Below are 26,146 nucleotides of genomic sequence, written 5' to 3'. Positions count from 1 at the left end.
TTCAACAGCGCAGTATAGTATGGCTTCAGGCTTGCCCGGGGGGTCTTGAATCATGTCCCCCATCACTTATGGAGGACGGCTGTGTGGCAGGGGTGGGACAGAGGCCTTGCTTCCTAACTCCCCTGGTGACCCTGCTTGTGCCCTTGCAGGGTTAAACCACTGTTAACGAGTCAAGCTCACTCTTCCGAACTTCCCTCCGAGGCAAAGCTCCTCTCTGCCAGGCTGGACCCTCTTTCTGGAGGTAAATGAGTTGTCTGTCGTCAGCCTCAGCGGATCCCACCCCTCTGCTCATGCTCGATGCCTAACTGTGACTATGTGTTGCGTGCTTTAAGTGGGCAAGTGTGTTGTTGTTGCTGATGCTGATGTCTAATTAACATTGTATCCAACTACTAATACTCTCTCTGTATGATAATTGTGAAAGCCTCCGGTTTAAACAGAAAAACACTGTCTCTGTTAGTCACAAAGGGCTCTTCGGTTTTTGTGATGTTATTCTCTTTTGTGTGCGTGCTGGGGATTGGGCCCAGAGCCTTGTTCTTGCCACCACTGCTCTGAGTCCCCTGGCTCTCACCCTGTCTTTCCCCAGAGCAGTCACTGTCTGCTGTGGCCTACCCTGGCTGTCTGTCCTTGGCAGCTCTCACTCCTTTTGTGCCCAGTGATGGTCCCTCCATAAGAGTAACAGTAGGAGTTCTAAGATTATAGAATCATCACAGAGCTCTCCTAACTTACTGTTCTTTGCAAATGTTCCTTTTTTTAGGAGAAGAAGGATAGGGTTTATGTATTCCAGGCTGGCCTTGAACTGCCTGCACCTTCCAAGTGCTCTTTCCTGTAGTGCTGGGCTTTGTGCAAACCAAGCAATTGCTCTACCCACTGAGCTACATCCCCAGCCCCCAGGCCCCAGCCCCTAGCCCCTCCCAGTTTTCTTGGATCACAAGGTTTATGCCACCGATACCTGGCTTAGAAACGATACATCTTGATTTGTTTGGTTTGTCCTTAGAGTGGCTTTTAATGTTTTATAGTCTCTTCTGGTTAATGGCTTTATGGACAGTGAGGTTCCCATGCAGACAACTGGCTCAGATTATCTTTTCTTCACTCAGAAATTAAGACGTTGACCTGGGTAACTTCAAGTGATTGTTGTGTTCCGCACATGCTCAAAAGCAGTTTACAGCCAGGAACACATGCAGTGAGAGAATCTGTGTTGGAGGGGCCAGGCATGGTGGGGCATACCTTTAAAATAGCTTTATTTTAAAATGTTTCACTTGTAGTGTGTATGTGTGTTTTCCCTGTGTAGGCACTCTATGCATGCAGTGTTCTCAAAGGCCAGAGAGGACATCAGGTCCCCTAGGACTGGGTTAACTGATGCCATGAGCTGCCGTAGGGTGCTATGAATCAAACCCGTGTCCTCTGGAAGAGAAGCCAGTGCTTTTAGCCACCAGGCAATCACTCCAGCCCTCATGCATGCCTTTGATTCCACACAGAGACAGGAGCATCTCCATGAGTTCCAGGAGTTTCTTCCAGGACATCTTAAGCCAGCCTAGACTTTATGAGCTGAGGATAAACTGATAATCCACCTGCTTCCACCTTACAGATGTGTGTCACCATGGATGCTAGGCAAGCAGCCTGCCAACGGAGCTACATCCTGTGGATTTCTAAAGGAATCCTTTATAGCCAGGCACTGATGGTGCACGCCTTTAATCCCAGCACTTGGGAGGCAGAGGCAGGTGGATCCCTGTGAGTTCGAGGCCAGCCTGGTCTACAAAGCGAGTCCAGGACAGCCAAGGCTACACAGAGAAACAAAATAAAAGATACAGCCAAGGCTACACTGAGAAACCCTGTCTTGAAAAACGAGCCAACAAAAACAAATCAAGAAATGCACAAAAGGCAGCCTTCCTGTAGAAATGGGACCTAAATGGCCTATAGGCACACAAGAAGATGCTCAGCATCACTAGCCTTCAGAGAAATGCCGATCAGAACCATGGTGAGGCACCACGTATGAGGAATAGAGCTCCATAAACTCACTGTGGGCTCCTGCCTGCTGCTGTAGTGTAGATGAGCAGCCCACAAGTGTGGGCAAGCTGGAACAACCTTGTAAAACCTCTCGGTGATTCTGATGTGCAGGCTGTGTTCAGACCAGTGGACCAAGTGTTTAGGCAGAAAGAAGACAAAACAGAAGGTGCCCGTGGGAGGCAAGAGGCACACTGCAGGAAGAGGAGCTGCATCCATGTGTGCCCTGAGCGGTGACATGTCAGGCCACAGCTTCTCTGTGGAGCTGCCTGACTGCTGATGTACCTACCAGTCAGCATCTCCTCCTGAGGACTCCACAGGCACCATGTCAGTGCTTTTCAAGGTTAGACACACTTAGGACTGAAGTAGGCAAATAAGAGGACCCAATGTGTCTAAGGGGGTCGGGAGGTCCTAAGCAGTCTTTCCATTTGAGAAAAATAGTGAAGGCATTTAATTAAACTTTTTTTTTTTTGAGTCTGGGTGTCTCTTTGTAGCCAGGCTGGACTTGAATTCACTCAGATCTACCTGCTGCCGCCCCTCAGTGCTAGGATTGAAGGTATTCATAACCCTGCACAGCCTAGCTAAGTGACATCCTACGACTCATGCATACACTGGACACAGTGGCCTGTCTGTGGCTGTAATCTCAGCATTGGAGAGCCTGAGTTGAGAGAGTCACTGAAGCCCCACAGCTGTAACTCCCTGAGTACCATAGCACGATTTGGGCCCAGAACAGAGAACAGCAGTTTGAAAAGTGTTGTAATACAGTTTGATGTTGTGTTTACAAGCTCATTGTGTTGTCTGATATGGTCTAGGAGGAAAACCAAAACATTTGTTCTCTCAGGGTCAAGAAACATTGTTGACAGGAGGTAGCCTTGTGCAGGAAGAACTTTAAAGAGCCCATCGTTTTACTTTTGTTCTCAGGGATTTCATTTTGGAAGACATGGATCTTGCTGCTAATGAGATCAGCATCTATGACAAACTCTCAGAGACTGTTGATTTGGTGAGACAGACAGGCCATCAGTGTGGAATGTCAGAGAAGGCAATCGAAAAGTTTATCAGACAGCTCCTGGAAAAGAATGAACCTCAAAGGGGACCACCCCAGTACCCTCTCCTTATAGCTGTGTATAAGGTAAAGGGGACCACCCCAGTACCCTCTCCTTAGAGCCGTGTATAAGGTCAAGGGGACCACCCCAGTACCCTCTCCTTATAGCTGTGTATAAGGTAAAGGGGACCACCCCAGTACCCTCTCCTTAGAGCCGTGTGTAAGGTCAAGGGGACCACCCCAGTAACCTCTCCTTAGAGCCGTGTATAAGGTCAAGGGGACCACCCCAGTACCCTCTCCTTATAGCTGTGTATAAGGTAAAGGGGACCACCCCAGTACCCTCTCCTTAGAGCCGTGTATAAGGTCAAGGGGACCACCCCAGTACCCTCTCCTTAGAGCCGTGTATAAGGTCAAGGGGACCACCCCAGTACCCTCTCCTTAGAGCCGTGTGTAAGGTCAAGGGGACCACCCCAGTACCCTCTCCTTAGAGCCGTGTGTAAGGTCAAGGGGACCACCCCAGTACCCTCTCCTTAGAGCCGTGTGTAAGGTCAAGGGGACCACCCCAGTACCCTCTCCTTAGAGCCGTGTATAAGGTCAAGGGGACCACCCCAGTACCCTCTCCTTAGAGCCGTGTGTAAGGTCAAGTGTTGCTTGGAGAGCCGTCTCAGAACTTCATCCCTCCAGTTGCTACTGACTGGTCTCAGTACTGAACTGGACTTTTCTCGTATGGGCTGGCCTTTGTTCTTGTTGTGTATTACTAGGAAATGTGACTGTGTTGTCGATTGGCAATAAGTGAAAGCTATGTGTTTGCACAGTGGAGGTGGCACCTGGCTGTGGGATGGGAGCTTGGGGAGCCTCGCGGGCCTCAGAGTTCTCGGACTTTAGATGCCTCTGAAGTGTGTGCAAATGGCTCATTTATGAAAGTGGGTTAGCTCCAGGCACACTGGAAATAGCCAAGGGGCTTATTTTTCTCCTCGGTGGTATGGGACTTCCTTTGTTGGGGCAGCTCTTAATGTCACTCTTGTCTTTCCTTCTAGGTCCTCCTAACTCTGGGATTACTCTTGTTCACTGCCTACTTTGTAATTCAGCCTTTTAGCTCATTAGCACCTGAGCCCGTGCTTTCTGGAGCTCACACCTGGCGCTCACTCATCCATCACATTCGGCTGATGTCCTTGCCTATTACCAAGAAGTATATGCCAGAGAATAAGGGCGTTCCTCTGCAAGGAGACGAGGAGGACAGACCCTTCCCAGGTAGAAGGCTGCACCGACTGCTTAGAGATGCAGTGTTTCCTTTGATTTTTGTTTGGTTTGTTTGAGATAGGATCTCACGTGGCTGAGCCTGTCCTAGAACTTGATTTGTGTCTCAGGCTGGCCTCAGAACCACCAGTGCTGGGATAACAGGCATGAGCCACTGTGCCCAACTGGAGATAGGTTTTCTTGACAGCGTTTGATGGAAAAGGATTATTGGATCTAATAAGAGACACCTGCCTACACTGTAGTGCCTGAAGCAGCACTGCCCTTGCTACGACTGTGGGATAAGCTGTATTGTCCATGTTTTACAGATAGGGAAACTGAGGCTCAGAGAAGCTAAGCTTGCCAGAGAAGCTTGTCTGGTGAGGCCAGCCAGGTTCAAGTTCTTTGATGTTAGGACACTGTGTTAGGCATGGGTGTCCACAGAATAGCCTGCCCCTCTCTTGTTAGGATCTCCTCCCCTGGGACCTCTCCCCACAGTGGGCGGCTCTACCCAGTCCTCGAACCACTGTGATCCTAAGGGCTGGTATTTGTCACTCTCACCCTCACCGCGCTCTTTCCCTCTACCACAGTATGTTGGGGGCCTTGAGTGTGGCAGTTGTGCCAGCACAGCGGGGCCTCCCAGCCTTCCAGGTGTGCGAGGAGGCTGCTAGAGCACAGCGGAGCACATGCTTACGCCAGAGCTACTTTTAAAGAAAGAACAGAAGGAAATGAGTCCTGAGTTCTCTCCCTTCCCGTTCGCTTTCCCTCCACACTGCAGACTAAACACAGCACTGCGAGAAGTCTGTGCCAGCGCCGTCTGTTGAGCCTACTCCCAAACCCTCTTAAGTTCTGAGAAAATGTGTGTATTTGTGTGTGTGTGCACGCGCATGTGCGCCACAGCACTCACAATGGTACAAGACAGAAGACATGTTTTAGGAGTCAATTTTCCCTTTTTGACTGGGTTCTAGGGATTGAACTTGAGGCATCAGGCTTGCCTGGCAAGTGCTTATCCCCACTGATCCATCTTGCCAGCATGCCCAAGCTCTGTTTTTTGTTTTTTTGTTTTTTTATTTGGTTTTTGTTTTTGAGTGTGATACTAATCTCATTTGTCCACTTTTTTTTTATAACTTTGTTTTGAATCCAGAATCCAGAACAAATTCTGAATTAAGAATCCAGAATAAAAGCTGGGTGTGGTGGCACACGCCTTTAATCCCAGCACTCGGGAGGCAGAGGCAGGTGGATCGCTGTGAGTTCAAGGCCAGCCTGGTCTACAAAGTGAGTCCAGGACAGCCAAGGCTACACAGAGAAACCTTGTCTCGAAAAAACAAAAAAACAAAAAAACAAAAAAAAAATCCAGAATAAGTTTTAGAAAATGTTTCCAAAAGAAAGCTTTACTAGTTCAAGATAACTTTTTTTATAAAATCATAACATCATTCCTTAAAGTCTGACTTTATATCAGTCATAAAAGTCGCCTCTTGGATTAGTCATCTTTGAAAGCTGTCTGTGTACACTTGAGGAAGTTATAAAGAGACTTCCCAAATTAAACCAAAACCAGAGAAAGAGAGCATTGTATGATAAGAACTCTACACTATGGTTTTAAAATGACCGGAAATACCATGTTTATTTATTGCCATACAGTGAATACCACAGTTAACAATTCCATTTGAAAGTTTATACACAACGTACATAAACTGACATTTTCTTTTCTTGGTATTTTGAGACAGGGTTTCTCTGTGTAGCCTTGGCTGTCCTAAACTTGAACTCACAGATACCTGCCTGCCTCTGGCTCACCTTTAATCTGCTTGGATGAAAGGTGTTTAACGGCGTGCACCACCACTCTTGGCTGCAAATTGACATTTTCTCTCACAGATTTCTGACATACAGGAATTGGGATGTTACTGAAAACACTCACATTAAAGATACTTGTGGCTGTCAGGCAGTGGTGGCACACGCCTTTAATCCCAGCACTTGGCAGGCACAGGCAGGTGGATCTTTATGAGTTCGAGGGTAGCCTGATCTACAGAGTAAATTCCAGAACAAGCAGGGTACACAGAGAAGCCATGTCTTAAAAAACAAAACCAGACACTTGTGGCTGCCTGCACAAGATGGAGCCAGCATCATTCCATCATAAATGAGGGGCTCCTGAGAAGCTATGACACGGAACTGTTGCTGGGCGGGGGCAGCATTTTCCTCTATGGGGCAGCCACTGCTGCTCATGCCCCTGCGCTCATACAGACACCTGAACCAAGCTCAGGGCACAGCTGTGGGTCAGAACACATTGGCAGTGTGAAGGTGTGGGCTGGCCCTCCTGCAGGGAGGCTGGATCTGTCCTCATGGTGAAGCTTCCTGCGTTGCCCACCTCCAGAGGAAGGAGGGCATGGATCCAGGGTCATCGAGGACTTGGGGAAACAGCAGGCTTTTCATTGCTTCAGAACTAAGGGATTAATTTGGATTTGGAAAAGCCTTCTTCCTCGTGGTGTGGAGGGACTTGGGGTGGTGCTAAGTCCTAGCACTGAGCCACCCCAGCCCCACCTCACTCTCCTACTTGCAAAATAGGCCCGTCTCCTGTACTGAGCTCTAGGCGCTGTGCTGTGGACTCCATGCTCATCTCTCAGCCTTCACAGACTCATAGGTGATTGTGTCCACCTCAGAATGAGGAAAGTGCCCTGCTGGAGACTGACTGGCTTGCCCAACGCTGGAGAGCTTGTCTGCCTGTGAGAGTTCATGAGGGCAGGGCCGACTGGAGTAGCTGGAGTGCAGTGCTCCTGAAGCAAAGCACCTGGCCAGAGGGCTCTGTCTCCATTCCCGCGCTGTGTGAGGATGGCTCTGGGCGAGCTGCCTCCCACACAGGGACCTTGAAAAGGTCAGTAGGCTTCGCTCCAGCCGCACGCTCAGGATGCTGGAGCGGCTCTGTGCAACAGGAACTTGCCAGTATAGGCAGATTCAACAGTGAGCACACAGCCATGACATCAAGAGGACTTTTGTCGTGGGCTCTGCAGGCCTTCTGAGCGCATTCCTAGAGTAAGAAATATGGGAGCCAGGCTGGTCTTTCTTGTCAGCGTCCTTTGGAGGTTTCTGCCACCCTGCTCACTGATGGTCTTCTCCAGGGGAAGCTTCTGAAGTCAGAGGGGCTCATCCTCCATCTATGAGGACACTGCACTGTTCTCAGCTGGGCACTGAGCACCGCAGGCACCGGCTGTCCCTGCCCCACAGAACTAGAGCTTTGTGCTTCTGTTTTCTTCAGTGTCCTTTTGTCCAGAAGGGGATTTAGTCTTGCTTTCTGCCAGGTTAATAATGTGTGTGAAAGGCCTTCCCTGCTGAGAATTCTAGGCTGTGCCATGGCTATCCGCATGGAGCCAGTCTGACTCCGTTTTGTTTTCTTTGTAAACAACTCTTCGCGTCATCCAGACGCCTCCTGACAGTGGTCAGCCCACCCACTCTTCTGCACGGTGCCCAATCTGTGAGAAAGGGAGGGAGGTTCGGGTTTCTGCACACACACTGCAAGGCTGGGTTTGGTCTGAGACATGATTTTTGACATTTGAAACAGTGGAATGACCCCAACCCTGGGGAGGGCTTGGAATACAGGTTGTAAGTTTTATTGAGCCTATCTATTTCTACTATGAAAAACCATGTGGGGAAATCATGGCGAAGGCATCCTGAGGGCTGAGGGCTGACAGTAGAGTTGGCTCCAAGGGTTTCTCCTGTGGGTCAGGCCAGGCTTTGTTTTCTAAGTTAACTAGTTGTTAGAGGAGGGTGTCTGGGGTGCAGACGCCTGAGTCAGGGAGAGATCAGCACTCGCTGAGGGCCTTCCCAGGGTGGCCTTTCCCTTGCTGCTGCAGGCTGAAGCCGGCCGGGCAGAAACAGGAAGCAGCATTTTATAGAGCTGATGGTAGGTTCTGAGCCAGCGTGGCTTGGTGCCCTGGCTGCTGCTGCTAGCTGTTTTCCCAGATAGGCTTTTGTTCGCTGGCATGGCAACTCCTGCCATTTTTACAGAGAAGACGTTACACAAAACCTTTGTAGAGCTAAGAGGCCAGCTGGAGTCTGGCCATACCTCTACTGCTGGGATACTGTGGAGGATGAACCCGAACTCCATGGCCCACACCACCACAACCAGTCAACCATGGCTGACTATATCTCCTCAAGGATCTCAGGGCTGTAGGCATCTGGGCAGCCGTGTTCCCGCTCCTCAGGTCACCATTGCCCTCACTTTGCTAGCCACCAGGCTGGCCACCTGCTCTGCTCCTGCGGGGGCCCCTGCGGGTTGTCTTAGCACAGATTAGAGCTGTCTCAGTGATAGTCTTGGCTTAAGCTTTCCTGACCTCCAAGGACATTTTCACTAGGAAGATGCTTAGCAAGCCTAAACTCAGTAAAGAGACAGAAGATTTTGTTTGTAAGAAAAACACTTGCTGGATGGCGGTGGCGCACGCCTTTAATCCCAGTACTTGGGAGGCAGAGGCAGGTGGATTGCTGTAAGTTTGAGGCCAGCCTGGTCTACAAAGTGAGTCCAGGACAGCCAAGGCTTCACAGAGAGATCTTGTCTTGAAATACTCTTGGGCCGACAAGCAAGCTCAATGGGTGAAGATGCTTACCTGTCAGCCCAAGTGGTCCCCAGAACCCACGGAAAGGTAGAGGGAGAGAACTGGCCCCATAAAGTTGCCTTCCAGCCTCCACGTGCTCTCTGTGGCAAGCACGCCCACACACGTATCATGCGTGCACACAGAGTCGATAATAGAAAATAAATTTAAAGGGCTGTCCTATCTCAAAAGAAAGCAAAAAACAAAGAAGTTTTTAGAGAGATGGCTGAGTAGTTAAGAGCATTTGCTGCTCTCCCAGAGGACCCAGGTTCAATTCCCAGCACCCACGTAGCTGCTCACAGTCTCTGTAACTTTAGCTCCAGGGATCTGTCACCCTTTTCTGGCCTCTTCAGAAACCTGGCATGCACATAGTACACAAATATACCTGCAGGCAACACCCCCATACAAGTAAATCATGTCCTGCCAGGCATGGCGGCGCATGTCTTTAATCTCAGCACTCAGGAGGCAGAAGCAGGCAGAACTCTGAGATCAAGGCCAGCCTGGTCTACAGAGTGAGTTCCAGGACAGCAAAGGCTACATGGAGAGACGCTGTCTCTAAAAAACAAAACAAAACAAGACAACTTTAGCTTGTGGAGTAGTTTTGAGTTCAAAGCAAAATAAAGTGGGCAAAGTACAGCAAATTCTCACACACACAGCCTCTGCAGCCACCCATTGCTGCCTCCCTGGGCACCATGGTATGACGTGTGAAAGGAAGAGCAGGGCATCACCAGGGCCATCTCCACAGGGGCTCCCTGCTCAGCCAGTAGGAGCTGAGAGCACAGAGAGCGGCTTCTGTCCACACTGCGTTCCACTTACCATCAGGATCATAGCACGTGCATTTATTACTCAATCGTCTTTTGTATAAAGGCTTTAGTCCTTCCCCCTTGGTAAATTCCTGTTTGCTATTATGAAATCGGATCATTTTTCCACTTCAGCTTCAGCTGACTTAAGGCTAGAAGAGTAAGAAAGCTGTTGGTTCGTTGGTTTTTTCGTTTTTCAAGACGGAGTTTCTCTGTAGCCCTGGCTATTACCAAGCTGGCCTAGAACTCAGAGATCTGCCTACCTCTGCCTCTCAAGTGCTGGGATTAAAGGCGTGTGCCACCACGGCCAGCCTTTAACTTTTATTTTTGAGGTGAGGCCTTTGCTGTGTGGCTTTGCCTAGCCTCAAACTCACAATCCTCTTGCCTCAGCCTTCCAAGAAGCTTGGATTACAGCTTGTGCCACCTTGCCTGACCAGGAAGCAGATAACTTGTACATATTGAGATATTACCTCTTGTACTGCTCCCCTGTGTTAGTACTGGTGTGTCTTGCTAGACTTGGTGCGGCACCCCAGGTTTTCTCTTAGTTCCCAAGTCTCTTAATTTTCTGTTAGTGCTTACTGGTCAAAGCCGTCACCTGGACATCACCTCACAAGTCACAGGCCTAGAGTAGAGTGCCTGCCTAACAGCTTCAACCTCTCAGGAGATTCCGTCTCCAACACCCCCAAACCAAACAAACTCCACGTTACAGTTAAAGGTTCAGAGCTGCTGCCCACCAAGCATCTGTGCAGATTAGAAGATTCCACTTGGTCCCGACACTCACCTCTTGGGAAGATTTTCATAGTGAATTGATTCAGACCAGATGACATTACTGTAGAACAAGTTCGCAGTGTGGTGCTCACTGTGAGGAAATCCGCAGACCTCCCACGGTGGTGCTCCCTGGACTTTGGTGGTGTGAGCCCTTGCAGACACCTGGGAACACCATGTAGTTTCATCAGTGTCTTCCTCAGGGTTCTTGAGCCCGCACGTTTTGTCCGGACCACCACACCCCTGGCTCCTCAAGGCACTCACTTCCCATCAGGTGCTCCTTGCCGGCCTCCCCGGACATCCTAGTCACAGCCTAGAATATCTTCCTGAAACATGGGGAAACCAGTGCTCAAAAGCCTCTGACTGTTCCTGTGGGAGAAACCCTTGAAGCCCTTGTCACGTTCTGCTGCAGCTCTGTCCCCTTTGTCCCTGCTCAATGTCTCTAATGACCGCCCCTCTCCTCGGGTGCCTTGGGAACTTCTTATGCACTAACCTCCATAGGAAGTCTGTTCTGTGAAAGGAGACAGGAAGTCTCACGCTGGCAGGCGGCTGAGACAGGCTTCCACTCCATGTATGAGCCACTGTGCCCAGCTCTTAACCTTTTTCTTATCATTGTAACATTATTATTATGCTTCCTGTGTATTGCCTGGGAGGGATTCTTATATTTTGACAAGGAATCATTAAAAACAAAACAAAACAAAAAAACATTTGAAGGCCAGGCAGCGGTGGTGCACACCTTTAATCCCAGCACTGGGGAGGCAGAGGCAGGAGGATCTCTGTGAGTTCGAGGCCAGCCTGGTGTACAGAGCAAGCTCCAGGACAGCCAAGGCTACACAGAGAAACCCTGTCTCAAAAAACAAAAAACCAAAAACAAACAAAAAAAGAAACAAACATTTGAAGATATTCCAGAAGGGAAGAAAACTGTAACTTGGCAGCCCCCTATAAGGCATGTGAGCGGGTGGCTCTGTATGGTTTCCAACTGGCCCTAGAGAGCCCTGAAGGGGAAAGGCTCCTCACAGGAAAGGTAGCATCTACCTGAGAGTCCTAGAAGTGGAGACAGCTCTCAAGAAAAATAGGTGCTGTGTATGGTGGGTGACACAGGACAGGGAGTGCACAATGCAGTCAGTCCCTCCTGGTGAGGTGAGATCCCTGCACCTGCCACCGCCTTTAGAAAAGCTGTGTGTGCTGCTTGATTGACTCAGTGTTCTCTGGGGAACAGTTTCCTTTTTTGTGTTTGTCTGTTTTGGAGTGGTTTTGTTTTGAGATGGAATTTCTCTGTGTATGTGGCCCTGGCTGTCCTGGAACTCTCTGTAGACCAGGCTGGCCTCAAACTCGGAGGTCTTCCTGAAACTCAGAGGTCTTCCTGCCTCACGCTGGGATTGAGGTCATATGCCACCGGACCAGCTGAGGAACAGTTTTCCACATGTGCATATTAATTTAAAAGCTGCCTATGGGTAGCGCACACCTTTATTCCCAGCACTTGGGAGGCAGAGGCAGGTAGATTGCTGTGAGTTTGAGGCCAGCCTGGTCTACAAAGTGAGTCCAGGATAGTCAAGGCTACACAGAGAGACCCTGTCTCAAACAAACAAACAAAAAAAGCTGCCTGTGTCTCAGGCACCTTTGGTTGTCTGTGGCTTCTTTGTTTTAGGCTCTCTCTTCAGAACCGTCTTGTGAAACATTTTGAAAACAAACTCAGCTCTTAGAAAAGATAGACCGCGTAGCAAGAAATAATGCAACAGGTTAGAAGCAGGGTAAGATGAGATAAGAAGAGGCTGTGGGTATCGGACCTCCTCAGGGAAGCCCTAGCTAGGTGGCACTTAGGCTTGAGTCTTGGTAGGACTCCAGTTCTGACTGCATTGCCATCCTCAGGGTTAGAAGCAGCAAATGGTAGTAGCACATCCCTTCTGAGTTGAGGTTGAGCACTGTCTTATAGACAGAGACAGTTCACTGTGCACCAAAAATGGCCAGAGAAAGTCTCTGTCCCTTCTTTCTAGAGTGAGCCCTTACCTCATCTTTCTTCCCTAAGCCATCCTGGCCACCAGACAGGTGTGCATAAGAACTGAGGGTCCAGGCCCCACCAGAATGCATGCATGTGCTTAGGCCTCAGGAGCCTCCTGACGTGGGGACACCTGTGCACTGTCCCACCCTGTGCCAGAGATGGTCAGACATGCCCGGCAGGTCCAGCTTAGAGAGCAGAGGAGCTGTGTAGCTGAGGGCTTGTTGCAACTGTTCTGCTCTACTGAGGGGGTTGATTTTGGAAATGCATGTGCTTGTTAAAAGATTCTTCCCACAAAATATAGAAAAGCGTATGAGGAAAAGCGCCTCTCCTTCCCAGAACCTTGCCCTCCATACCTCCTCACAGAGGTCTCCAGAGGGAATGGCTGCTTTGCTTTTGTTTTTGTTCCTGGGGCTACCAGGCTCACCACTTGTTCTGTTCCTGTCTGCCCTCTGCCTCTCCCTCTTAGACTTTGACCCCTGGGCGTCATATGATTGTGAGCAGAACAAGTCAGAGCCCATCCCTGCCAACTGCACCGGCTGTGCGCAGATACTGCCCCTCACAGTCACCCTCCCCGAGGATACTCCGAAGACTTTTGAGAGACTCCGTCCTCTGGTGATCAAGGTAGGCGGGAGGCCAGGTTTTCCTGTGGTCAGCCTGCCCATGAAAGGCTGGATCAAGCCCTGCAAATCTGTGATACCTAACTGTGGTCTTCTGTGTCACCAAGACAGGACAGCCTCTGTTGTCTGCAGAGATTCAGCGGTTCTCATGCCAGTACCCTGAGGCCACAGAGGGCTTCACTGAGAGCTTTTTCACCAAGTGGTGGCGCTGCTTTCCTGAGAGGTGGTTCCCGTTTTCTTACCCATGGTGAGTGCAAAGGGTGCTTAGCACGTGTGGGGCAGGGGCCGGCCAGCTGTCAAAGCAGTGAGAGCCAGTTCCATGTCATCAGTCAGATCAGCCTGTGAAGCACATGAGGGGAGCGGGGCGTCTAAGGGAGGACACGGGCGCGCAGAAGCCCTGCACCAGGTACTTTTCTAGTGCTGGGATAAAACGCACGACCACGGCATTCATCTGTGCTTGTATGTCCAGAGGAATGGCAGCCGCTCTCCTACACCAAACAAACAGTCTTTAAACTCTTTTTTTGTTTGTTTGTTTTCTTTTGTTTTGTTTTTTTGAGACAGGGTTTCTCTGTGTAGCTTTGGCTGTCCTGGACTCACTTTGTAGACCAGGCTGGCCTCGAACTCATAGCAATCCACCTGCCTCTGCCTCCTGAGTGCTGGGATTAAAGGCGTGAGCCACCACACCCAGCCCAGTCTTTAAACTCTCAAAGTGACACATTTCTAGCAAGGCCACAAAGAGTGCCAACAAGTGAAGACCAAGAATTCCAATACCTGAAGCTGAGCCGGGTGTGGTGGCGCACGCCTGTAATCCCAGCACTCGGGAGGCAGAGGCAGGCGGATCTCTGTGCGTTCCAGGCCAGCCTGGTCTACAAAGTGAGTCCAGGACAGCCAAGGCTACACAGAGAAGCAAACCGTGTCTTGAAAAACCAAAGGGGGAAAATAGCTGAGGCTATGGGGACGTTCTCATTCAGACCATTGTGAACCTGAGCCCATCCCCATAACCTCTGACCTAATGGAGAGGGGCTGGGAGGGTTGGGGGCATCCCATGGCCATGGCGCACAGTAGGAATTCTCACCCCAGTTCGCAGAGCAGAAGGGTAGATTCAGAGAGCTTAAGTCAGTTGCCCTAGCTCACACAGGCCAATTAAAACCAGTTTCCTTTCCAGTCCTTCTGTCCTGCAGAAACGTGCAGGAAAGGAAGAACCGGTTCAAAGGAAAATTAAAATTGCACTTTAGGAGTTTTATTGGATAACATCTTAAAACAATTTTTTTACATTCAAAAATTTTTATCACATTCATTTATTTATTGTGTGCATGTGTGTGAGTGCCCTGCTATCATGTATGTGTGGAGGTCAGAGGACAACTAGGAGAAGTCAGTTCTCACCTTCCATCATACGGGTCCTGGGGTGGACCCAGTTGTCAGATGTGGCGGCAGCACCTTACTCACCAAGCCGTCTCACCAGCCCTTTTGCTGGACAGTTTCTTAATGCCTCCACCTTTCTATTTTTTTCTTAAATAAGCTCTTAACCTCCGAGCCATCTAGGCCCTCAGTTGTGGGGTCAGAGGACAGCTCTTGGAGTTGGTTCTCCCCCACCACCTAATGAGACCCAAGGGCGAGCTCAGGTTGTCAGGCTCACACTTAAGGCCCTCTGCCTGCTGAGCCCCCTCCCTGCCCCCCCTTCCTTTAAAGCTGTCATCTGTTTGTGTTTAACGGGCTGCTCGCGCTGCTCACTGCCTCCCATTCTGCCTCAAAGGAAAGCCATTCTTTTTTGTCCCTGTCCCTTTCTCCTCCCTTCGCCAGCCTCTTTCCGCTACATCTAGGCTGCTGTTACATCAGCTTCAGCTTCTTTTCCAAGATAGACTGAGTGGCTTCCTGTCCTCTGTATGGCTTCAGCTGGGACCTAAACTCCGCCCACAGGTACAAGTAGCCCTAGGGCTTCTCTCGGTGCCGCCGCCTGCATATGGTGCAGCTCATCAATTCCGCGCACCTGTCATTATGGACCTGATGCTTAGGACATGGTCCTGGTGGGTGAGGTGATAATTGCAGGAGTCGCAGCACTGGGCTGTGGAGGCAGGAGGATCAGGTAAAAATCCTCAACGACAGCGTGAATAGGAGGCCAGCTGGGATCCATGAGACCGTGTCCCAAAAAGACTAACCAGGGTCTGAGGATACAGCAGCTAAGAGTGCTTGCTGCTCTAGAGAACCAGGCTTTGGTTCACAACACTACAGCAGGCCTCCTTTAACTCTAACTCCAGGGGTTAACTCTGCCCCCTCATGTAACCCTGGAACTCACTGTGTAGACCAGGCTGCCTCAAACTCACGCAGATCTGCCTGCCTCTGGCCTCTGAGCATAAAGGCGTATGCTACCATGCCCAGCTACATAAATAAAATTTTTAAATAAGTGCTAACAATAAAAGACAAAACAAAAAGTGTAGCCCAGGTCTCTCCTTCTGCACCTGCCGTTGTCGCTCACCCTGCTCTCTGTCCCTCCTGCAGTGGACTGGCTAACCTGGCTGCTGACTTATTTCTGTTTCACACTTTTCAGGAGAAGACCTCTGAACAGATCACAAGTTTTACGGGAGCTTTTTCCTGTTTTTACCCAACTTCCATTTCCAAAAGACGCCTCCTTAAACAAATGCTTCCTGATCCCCCCGGAGCCTGTGGTGGGTAGCAAGGTAGGACATGCTGGGAGGGCGTGGATCTGAAGTTCCCGTCTGGCTATGGACTGATGCCATGCAGGCCTATGCGTGCAGGCTCTCCCACGGCTGCCAGCGCATGCCCAGAGACTCACTGCCTGCAGATCTTGTCCTGCTGCGTCTCCGCACTAAAGCAGTGGAAGTTGCTGTGACACAGTGTGACACCGTAGGCCCAGTCCTTTCTTTAGTAAATAGAGAAGTGAGACCTGAGAGAGAAACCTTTTACCCAAGTTTAGCAGAACATTGAAAACCCTGTCCACAAATGAGAGTCAAGGCAGAGAATGGGAAAGGCCAACACGAGGGACATCTGAGTGGCACATGAAGGCAGGCAGCTGACCTGCCCGTCCTGCCCTTTCCCAGTGGTCAGGGCCGTGGGTAAGGAGGAGCCCTTCCGTGTTTGGGTCTACCAACTTTATCTGAATTACTTTTTTAAAATTTACTTATTTATTATATATACAGTGCTCTGCTTGTATGTATGCCTAGATGCCAGAAAGGGGCACCAGATCTCATTATAGATGGCTGTGAGCCACCATGTGGTTTATGGAAATTGAACTCAGAACCTCCTGGAAGAGTAGTCAGTGCTCTTAACCTCTGATTCATCTCTCCAGCCCTGAATTGCCTTTTTTTAAAAAATTCCATTCCTGAGGAATGTTTCTGAATTTTTATTGATTTGAATAATTAAAGGGATAAAGTTTCCCACCTGTAACCTCTACCAGCTCTGGTTTGTGTTTGCAGCCTCCTCATTTGTTCCAAACTTGCTGAACTGTCTTGAAGGAATTTAAAAGCCTATAAAACCCACTTTTTGTGGAAGTAAGGACGCCTGCCTGCAGCATGGGGGAGGGCCGGGCTCTCCCCTCAGACTTCGCTGGATTGGCCTGCTGTGCTCTGCTAGAACGTGGGGCCCTAGTATGATCTCATGTTCATAAGTATGATAGATTTCTAGGCGAGGGCCTTATCTTGATTTTCCCACTTGAATACTGAAGTGAATTTCATCAGCTTGCTGAATACAGGAGAGCCCAGCCAGAAGAATAAATGTAGCCATTCAGACGGCTATCGAAGTCATCTTGGCGGTGTGTTTTGAGGAAGGAGTGGCCCCAAAGGAGGGATCCTGAGAGCCTGACTTCTTAGAGTATGTGTGTCCCCACCCTGGCCCAAACTTTCCTTCCGCCAGGCCTTACTACTCCACCCTGCTCTCCTCCTCCCGGTCCCTAGGCCCTGGTAAAGCCGAGGCCCAGAATCCCAGAGCAGTCTGGGATAGAGAAGAAGAAGGGTCTAGTTGTCACAGAGCCCCACTTCCCTGTCCCTCAGTGTTGCCTAGGGCGTCCCTCAGTCTTCTTTCCATCCTAGGCATGAAGGGCACAGCCTGAGCCTGTGAGCAAGGGCTGCACCTACCTGGTTGTGGTGTTACGGGCCTCCTTTCACGACTTCAGGGGACAAAGCAGTATATCACACAGTTCTCCTTAAGAACCCACAGGCGAAGCCGGGCGTGGTGGTGCACACCTTTAATCCCAGCACTCGGGAAGCAGAGGCAGGTAGATTCCTGTGAGTTCGAGGCCAGCCTGGTCTACTAAGCGAGTCCAGGACAGCCAAGACTACACAGAGAAATCTTGTCTCAAAAAAACAAAAAACAAAACAAAAAAAGAAAGAAAAGAAAAGAAGGGGGGCTGGAGAGATGGCTCAGAGGTTAAGAGCACCATCTGCTCTTCTGAAGGTCCTGAGTTCAATTCCCAGCAACCACATGGTGGCTCACAACCATCTATAATGAGATCTGGTGCCCCCTTCTGGCATACAGGAAGAATAACTCCGGCTGTATGAATAAATAAATAGATAAATAAATAAATATCTTTAAAAAAAAAAAAGAAAAGAAAAGAACCCACAGGTGGCTGTGGAGAGGCTCAGTGGTTCTGAACACCTCTGCTCTGCAGGAAATCCAGGTTTGATTCCCAGCACTCACAGTGGGCAGCTCACAACTCCTATGACTCCAGCTCCAAGGATCTGGCTTCCTCTTTGACCTCCAAGAGTACCCACACATGCTGGGCATGGTAGCGCATGCCTTTAATCCCAGCACTTAGGAGGCAGAGGCAGGTAGATCTCTGTGAGTTCAAGGCTAACCTGGTCTACAAAGCGAGTCCAAGACAGCCAGGGATATACACATAAAGAAACCCTATCTTGGGGGGAGGAAAAAAAGGGAGCTGGCCAGGTGGCTCAGAGGTTAAGAGCACTGTCTGCTCTTCTAGAGGTTCTGAGTTCAAGTCCCAGCAACCACACGGTGGCTCACAACTATCTATAGTGAGATCTGCTGTCCTCTTCTAGTGTTCAGGCATATATGCAGGCAGAACACTGTATATGTAATAAATAAATAAATCTTTTAAAAAAGAGTACCCACACATAGACATATAGATAATAAGATAAAAAAATATTAAAAATAAGTAACCCATAGAAGAGATTTTGCTCTGGTCTGAGTTGCAGGAGATAACATGATTAGGAGAAACTAGTTTGTTTTGTCTTCTGGTCATATTTGTAAAAATTGTTGTTATGGGTCATGTTTTTCCTCATTGTTCAGCCTGCTAGGAACCTAAAGATCATTTGTAAGGCCAGGCATTTTGGCGCACGCCCTTAATCTCAGCACTCAGGAGGCAGAGGAGGTGGATGTGTGTGAGTTCAAGGCCAGCCTGATGAGCATAGAGTCCCAAGACAGACAGAGCCTGTCTCCGTAGAGCAAGGCCATCCATGTGAAGGAGCCTGTCTGCTGACCACCCAGTCTTTTCTCTTCTTTCTCTTGTACCCACTTTACTCCAGATGCATAAGGTACATGACCTGTTTGCTGTTGGCAGCGGGGAGGCCATGCTGCAGCTCATCCCGCCCTTCCAGTGCCGGAGACACTGTCAGTCGGTGGCCATGCCCATAGAGCCTGGGGATATTGGTAAGTGTCAGACACCGCCTTCTAGAAGGCTCTGTCCAGATGAATTAAAAGTAGCTTTGTACTAGCAGAGTCAGTGCTTAAAAGGAGAACAGATAAGGTGGTGTAGGGAGATGTGGGCACGAACAGGCTTGTGCATGATGATGTCTCTTGTCATGGCTACTTGAACTTAGAAGGGATTCTGGATGCTGTTTAAAATAATGCATCATTTTATAGACGAGGAAGTGCCCCACCATCAGGGCAGCAACCTCAAGTCTCTGCCTGACAAAGGCCAGCCAGGGCAGAGCCAAGGCAAGGTCAGAGGAAGCCTTTATACCTGTTGTGCAAATAAGACAGTACGAAGTGAGGGGCCACCATCACAAGGGGGAGCCTCCTATGTCGGTCCCACAGCCACCCTGTTTCCCACCGTGTAGCCTCAGAATCTGTTCCAAAGTCAGCCAGTTGACAGGAGGCCTGTCGGCAGAAGCAGGGGGCGCAGCACACGCCACTCTACCCTATCTGTGTTGCCTTACAGGGTCTGGGAAGGTCTGCAGCCCCTGCTAGGCTGCCAGCTTCCAGTTGGGTCTTTTTACCATTGGCCACCAGAAGTCCCAAGCTGCCTGGAAAGCTCTCACCGGGTGAGGGCCAGGAGCTGGCGCCGTGCCAAGCGTAGCTCCACGCCCAGAGCCTTTGTCTTAGTTTAGGGCTGGGCGTAAGAATGGCACCACTGAGCAGTAATGATGAGATCCAGCTGGTGTGGCCCAGCCGTGCGAGATAGGAAAGTAGGGGTGTGCATGGAAACAGCAGGCCCATTTCCTGTGCTGGAGTGACCGGACATGGAGGGTGGCTATCACGGAAAACAGGGTTGGAAATTTGTGTCATACTTAAACGGGTCTCTCAGTCTTGTCTTTTACAAATACCATTGTTCAGACCAACTATAGAAGCACCTTAAATTTTCCCAATTCTAGATTTTCGGTTCCCACAGGCATCCAGAATGCAGTTATAGAGTTTGTAATGAAGAGGCGTCTAGCAGTTGCCAAGCAAGCCCTGATAGGCAAAAGCAGCCAAAAGCACAGAGCAGGCTCCTGGCTGGGAGAGCCCAAATGGCCGGCTACGCGCAGGCACAGAGGAGGGGCAGCGCAAGCCTGGGGTGGTGGGGGAAGGAGGCTGCGGCGCCGCTGCTGCAGATGGAGTCCGATCTGTTGGTGAGGAAGAGTAACGTGGGGGCAGGTACCATGGCCACTTAGGACTCCTGAGAGCTGCCCTGGGAGAAGCCTGCTCTATGATTCATCTCTATTTTTTTTGGTTTTTTCGAGACAGGGTTTCTCTGTGTAGCCTTAGCTGTCCTGGACTCGCTTTGTAGACCAGGCTGGCCTCGAACTCACAGCGATCCGCCTGCCTCTGCCTCCCGAGTGCTGGGATTAAAGGCGTGCGCCACCACGCCTGGCTTATTTATTTATTTATTTATTTATTTATTTATTTATTTATTTACCAACATTGTTTAACCTGGAGGTAGAGGAGAGGAATTTTAGATCACTAGGAATTCTGGGATGAAGACATTATTAAGGATGACAAGTGTCGGGCACAGCATCAACTGTCATGGCACAGTCTTAGCAAGAGCGTGTGACCATTCCTCAGCCAGCAGGTAATGGTCAGTGTCTAGACAGGAGTCTGCCTTCAGATTCTAGATGCTCCCATTGAGATTGTTTAGTCTTGGATTATGTTTAAAAGAAAAAGTTGGCTGAGATGCTTTTAATTACAGTTGTTTGAGACAGAGTCACTGTGTAGTTCTGGCTGCCTAGACATCATTGTGCAGCCTAAGCTGGCTGCACAGACTTGCAGCAGTCCCTCTGCCTCGAGTAATGCTAGCATTCCAGGTATGTGCCACCACCCCCAGCTGCCGCTTTTATGCATCTCTTCATTTACTTAACTTATTTTTGGTCTTCTTGAGATGGGGTCTGGCTGGCCTAAAACCCAAAGTCTTTGCACCTCGGCCTCACCCATGCTAGGAACACAGCAAGAGGCCCATCGTGCTCCACATGCAGGGCAATGCTCTAAGGCACAGGCTCAGTGCTGCGCAAGAGCGGCAGGCATCCTCCTCACACTCTCACATCGTCTAGGTCCGAGTTCTCTGAACAGTTCTTCACATCACTCATGACGCCAGGGTGGAGACACAAGCATCTGAGGAGGTCCTGGCAATAGCCTTCCTCAGTCAGGACTTTGGAAGCAGCTGTCTTCATGGCTGGATATACAGCCCTCTCAGCAGCCAGCGGGCACGCTATGCAGAGCCTCTGAGAAGTTGTGGATGAGCCATGGGAGCCACTTTCTTCTGAATCCCTTCAGGACAGTGTTTACGGAGCCTGTGTTGGGAAACGCTGATTTCAGTTCATCTGTGTGTGCTATAGTAAAGTCATCTTAGAAATAGCCTCGTGTTCCCCATACAACCCACCCTGCCTTGCTAAAAAATGAAAGATAAAGCCAGTCCTGGGCACAGTGACATACACCTGAAATCTCAACATCAGGTGGCAGAGCTGGGAGCCCGGAGTGGTGGTGCACGCCTTTAATTCCAGCACTCGGGAGGCAGAGGCAGGCGGGTCTCTGAGTTTAAGGACAGCCAAGGCTATTACATAGAGAAACCCTGTCTTCAAAGACAAAAACAAAACGAGCAAAACAAAACAAAAGGAGGCTGAGGCAGGAGGATCTCAAGCTTGGGGTCAGCCTAGGCTACATGACAGGAACCTATACACGTTCCACTTCTGCAGAAACGAAAAGAAAAAACTTAGCCTGAGAATTGATGGCTAATGCTTTCCTCCTCGTCTAAAACAAGCTGCCTTTGAGACCAGACAAAATGTGATTCAGTCGCCCAGAAAAAATGGTGGGGAGAAAATGTCTGTATTCAGAGTGTCTCTTTGAGTGCCAGGTGAGCAAACTAGGGAGAGCAAGGAATCTCTCCTTAAGGTTCAAAGAGCCCAGAGACCGTCAGAGCAAGATGCACGCCATCTGCAAGAGCAGCTGGACTGCAGACCCATGGCTCTGCCCACAGTGTCCACTCCCTGACGTTCACTGCTTCCCTGTTGCTGTTTCCTCCAAGGCTATGCCGGTGCTGCCCACTGGAAGGTCTACATTGTAGCCAGAGGGGTCCAGCCTTTGGTCATCTGCGATGGAACCACTCTCTCAGAACTGTAGGAAACAACTGCTTGAAGAGCTGAAAACCAGGCTGAAGAGAGTGGGGAGCGGGGAATAAAATACTGAAACACTTTCCACGGGCTGGTTGCTTAGTTACCTGTCCTGGATGCCCTGGCTGTCCGCTGTATGCTGGACACACAGGCTCGGGCCTAGCCCTAGGTTCCTCAGAGACTGCCTACATTTGTGGTCCCCCAGGCATCCGGGTGAGTGCTGCTGGCTCCCTCCGTGGGTGTGGACATGGTTCCTCTGCTGCCTTCTTGGCAGTGGAGGGCAGCAGTAGGCCCTGACACCACATCCTCCCCCAGGTTGCATCTGTTTGTCAACTCTTCCTGGCCACATCACCCTATGCTTTGTGGGAAAGCCATGACTAACTTTAAAAATCATCACAATTTGACAAGGAGAATGAATTTAGAGCCAGTGTTGGGAGGATCAGATGGCCAGAATTTCATTTTTAAAAGTGCCTGCTACCACAGCTGGGCGTGGTGGCGCACACCTTTGCTTCCCAGCACTCGGGAGGCAGGCCCACCCTTATCTTTATGAGTTGTAAGCTAGCCTGGTCTGCATAGTGCGCCCTAGGTTTGCCAAGGGGTACATAGTGAGACCCTGTCTCAACCCCCAACACCCCAAGAAAAAGTACCTCCTAGATCTAGGGTCAGCTCAGTGGTAGACTGTTTGCCTAGCATGTGTGAGCCCTGGGTTCAGGCCTTAACATCACCTAGAGGAAGCAAAGCGTGCCTCTTTCATAATGTCCATGGTTCCTGGAGTTTTGTAATGGATGCTGGGGCCTGGCTCACAATTGTAAGTCTGACTAAATCCTGGGCCCCTCCCCGACTGCCCACCACATGGGTTTCTCAGAAGTTCAGCCTCCCCTAGCTGGCCAGCACCCTCATTGGTAAGGCAGCAGAGCCTTTGTCAGCAGCTACTGCGCCCCGCCCCCTTCAGAAGGAATAAGTTAGAATAACTGGCCTGAGGGAGGCAGGGCCCCTCCCTGAGTTTGATCTTTAGGCCTGACTTTCTGCAGAGGTACTGTCAGCAGCCTGGGCGCTGAGGTAATGTGGATGCAATGTGGTAGAGGGAGGAGCTGCAGAGCCAAAGTGCAGCTCCCAGCATGGTGCTCTGCCCTACCGGGAGGCCTGTTTTTGTACCCTGAGGCAAGATGAGATGCTGGTTTTGTCAGGGTATGGATATGGGATTATCCTAACTAGTGATCTGCTGTGCTATTGCTCCCCCAAGTGCTTTTGGGGTGTCCTCATCAAACAGTGCAGACAAGGACGCTCCTTTTGCTCCCTCTGCCCTCTTGTTTTGTTCTTTTTTAGACAGGATCTTGCTGTGCAGCTCTGGCTGGCCTCGGACTCATTTAGGTCAGGCTGGCCTCAAACTCACAGACAGATCTACCTGTCTCTACTTCCAAAGTGCTGAAATTAAAGGTGTGCACCACTACACCCTCTTATTAGTCCTTTATTGACATGATTAGGTAGTTGGCCTCTGATGCTGCCTGGCACAAACGAAGAAAAACCAAGCTGAGTGGCCTCTGGTTCCAAATGCAGCAGTCAGATCGCTGCACAGTAGGCCTGTATAGGCCAAGGCAGCCAGTGGTAATGGAAGGAAACTGTGGGGTCCTCTCCACTCCTGGGGGGCCCTGTACCTTCTCCTAGGCCCTCATTCCCGTGTGTCTCATGACAGCAATGGAGCACGCGCGTGGGGCTAGCCAAAGAGGGCTCCGCAGGAGGTGCTTTGCGGGCTTATGAAAGGCAAGCCTTCACAGAGCTGGGGGGGGAGTGGTTCAGGACCTCTGTAGGAACTGCACCTGGGGGCTTTTCCTGAAAGAATGGACCCTTTGTGTGGCTGATGGAGGAAAGCAAACCTTTGCACACACAGAAGCCCCACTGCTAAGCAGTTAGGGCTTCAGAGCTTCTAAGTCAGAGGACTGCGAAGAGGCCAGCTCTGAGCTGCCAGTGTCCTTGCTCTGATGTCCTGGGCCTGGCCACTGAAACTCGATCCTTGGGATTAACAACTGAGGGCTCTGAGAGCAGGCTCAGAGGTGAAGTGCAGAGCCACGGTCTCAGTCTGGGATTCACCTTGTGCCTTTCCCGGTTTGACTCCATGTTTAAACTCAGAACCTGAAAACTAAGAAAGCCCTGCCTGTGTTGGCCTTGGGGGGCACCTCAGAAGCCCTGACTGTCCCAGGCTGCTCAGAAATTCCACAGAGAAGGATCAGAGACCAGACCAGGCTTGTGGGGGTGGGGGGGCCTTCAGCTGAGACCTGACCGCATGCTCGTGAGAGTGGGGTAAAGGCAACATTCTCCGCTCTTCAGGAAGGGCTGAGGGCTGCCAGTGGGCTTTCTCCAGCAGACTGAGGCCCCTCTGCATGCCTGGAAAGGAAGGCGGGGCGGGGGGGGGGGCGCTGACAAGATGAGGAACTGGCATTGGGAAGGGCAGGACACCTCAAGTGTACATGGGAACTAGCTGGGAGACTCCAGAAAGATGGCATTGCCCACAAGTTTATGAAGTGTTTACTAGGCAGTGACATGGTGACCTCTGTGTGTGTGGCCAGGGTTCATTTGCCTGTGGGAGTCAGGCTCTAGAATCAGCTCTCTGAGGAGACAAATATTCTGAGCCTGTTTGAAGCCATGTGAATCCATGTGGCCGCTGCTTAAGCAATCAGCTCCTGAATACAACCACAGCTGTTGTAGTCTGTGGACGAGGCCGGGCTTGCTTGCCCTCACCCCACTCTGGATCTTATTAAGGAGGAGAGGGAGTGACAAACAATGATTTGGGAGATTAGAATCCACCAAATTGGTGCAATTCCGAGCCAGTTTGGGGTGGTGTGGTTTATTTGTTCCTTTGAGACAGGATCTCCCTACGTAGCCCTGGCTGGCCTGGAGCTTACTATGTAGAGCAAGCTGGCATCAACTCACAGAGCTCTGCCTGTCTCTGCCTCCCAAGTGCCAGGGTTGCAGAGTCTGTTTTCTAAAAGAGTAACATCCCAAGTCACTCTAGCCTCCGGTGCACCTCGAGACACACATTCTGGTCTTCAACCATCACATGGTCCTGCGAAGTCGGGGCGGATCCCCATTTCACAAGGAAGGAAACTGAGGCTAGAACAGGAAGCTGCTGGCAGGTGGGCAGGCAGCTGCACCCAGAAAGAGTGCCCTTCTTGGCCTTGTTCCGCAGGGGTGGGAGACCATGACCGGGAAGGTCAGCAAAACAGGAGTTCCATTGGGACGACATGCTGGAGAGAGATTTCATCATACAATCTTGTTAAAAATCCTTTCCCTGTGCGCCTCCCATTTGAAAGCTTATTTTCCACAGCATGTAGCTGAAGCACAATTGCATCCAGCCATGTTCCCATCACTGCATTTCCAGATGTGTGTCCAGTTCCAGCTGTGGGTCCCTTTGGAGTTGCATCACTTGTTTTTCAGTTCTCGGTTTTCTAGTCTCTTCTTCCAAAACCCAGCAGAGGCCTCAGTGTAGGAACTGTTGCTTCGAAAGCCAGTTATCACGTTCCTTCCCCACAGGTGACCTCAGCCTTGTCCCTGTGGTGTGGATGTGTTCCGCAGCAACTCTTCAAGTATCAGTGTCTCCTTGCCGAGCTGAGGCCAGGCTGTCAGGAGAAGGGAGTTCACCCAGCTCACAGCATTGTGCTTTTACTGTGGGGCTTCAGAATCCATGCATGTCCACAAGAAAGCTGTGGGTGCTTATGGAGACAGCCCTGTGAACAGCAAATGAACAAGGCTCTGGGCCGGCGGCCTGTCCTCACCTAGTCTCTAGAAAAGCGTAGCAGAGAGATGGACAGGTGCTCATCTGATGGACAGGCAGCCAGCTTGCCCAGGTGCCATGTGACTTCCAGGTTCTAGGCTCTGGAGAAGCCCTCTAGCCAGTTTGTCGGCCGTCCAGGCCCCTCAGTGTCTGGTTTCCTTGCCCTGCATAATTTCAGCATTAGTGCTAAATCCATCCGCCGTTTTCCTCCCTCTAGAGACTGGAATGTCCAGACTCTAGAAGCAAGCTGGGGTGAAAGAATGTTGCGTAACCAAGCAGGGACCCTTCCGCCTCCGCTCAGTGCCTGTCAGTCAGACAGTGGTCACTAGTCCAAGAGCCTCAGCTGCCAGCACCCTGCAGAGAAAGGGACCCCACCCACTGCGTTTTGAGTTTCAAACAAATTGGGGAGTCAGAACATCTGCTTTGCACCAAGCTTTACTTCATTCCAGCACAGCCACTGTGGGATGGTGTCCTGCTGGGCAGCCATCCTGACTCTCCCGTGTCCCTCCCACACGCTGCACTCGGTGCAGGACCCAGTGGACACGGGCATTTCCAGAGAAGCCTGTCTCACCAAG

General features: G+C 50.5%; 1 protein-coding gene across 14 annotated transcripts in view; it reads left to right on the top strand.

Annotated features, from left to right (window-relative positions):
- LOC311581622 (bombesin receptor-activated protein C6orf89 homolog) overlaps positions 1-21,887 on the top strand; it is a 32,142-nt gene extending 10,255 nt beyond the window's left edge. For 4 of the 14 annotated variants that reach the window (XM_084754074.1, XM_084754075.1, XM_084754072.1 and 1 more), the window contains 9 exons: positions 150-241; positions 2,116-2,344; positions 2,923-3,130; positions 4,081-4,294; positions 12,881-13,035; positions 13,139-13,278; positions 15,577-15,706; positions 18,527-18,650; positions 21,718-21,887. In XM_084754074.1, coding sequence (XP_084610200.1) covers positions 2,942-3,130; positions 4,081-4,294; positions 12,881-13,035; positions 13,139-13,278; positions 15,577-15,706; positions 18,527-18,650; positions 21,718-21,812 — 1,047 coding nt within the window. In that variant the 5' untranslated portion in view covers positions 150-241; positions 2,116-2,344; positions 2,923-2,941 and the 3' untranslated portion in view covers positions 21,813-21,887. Of the gene's footprint in view, positions 1-149; positions 242-2,115; positions 2,345-2,922; positions 3,131-3,322; positions 3,361-3,597; positions 3,637-4,080; positions 4,295-12,880; positions 13,036-13,138; positions 13,279-15,576; positions 15,707-18,526; positions 18,651-21,717 lie in introns of those variants that run through there. The other 10 variants (XM_084754070.1, XM_084754071.1, XM_084754068.1 and 7 more) reach the window with 5 other exon arrangements.
- Positions 21,888-26,146: the final 4,259 nt, after the last annotated feature.

The sequence above is a fragment of the Acomys minous genome (genome assembly GCF_964271855.1).
Source record: "Acomys minous genome assembly, chromosome: 13".
Lineage (NCBI taxonomy): Eukaryota > Metazoa > Chordata > Mammalia > Rodentia > Muridae > Acomys > Acomys minous.
The sequence above is the reverse complement of the archived record's forward strand: the minus strand, read 5'-3'. Positions and strand labels throughout refer to the sequence as shown.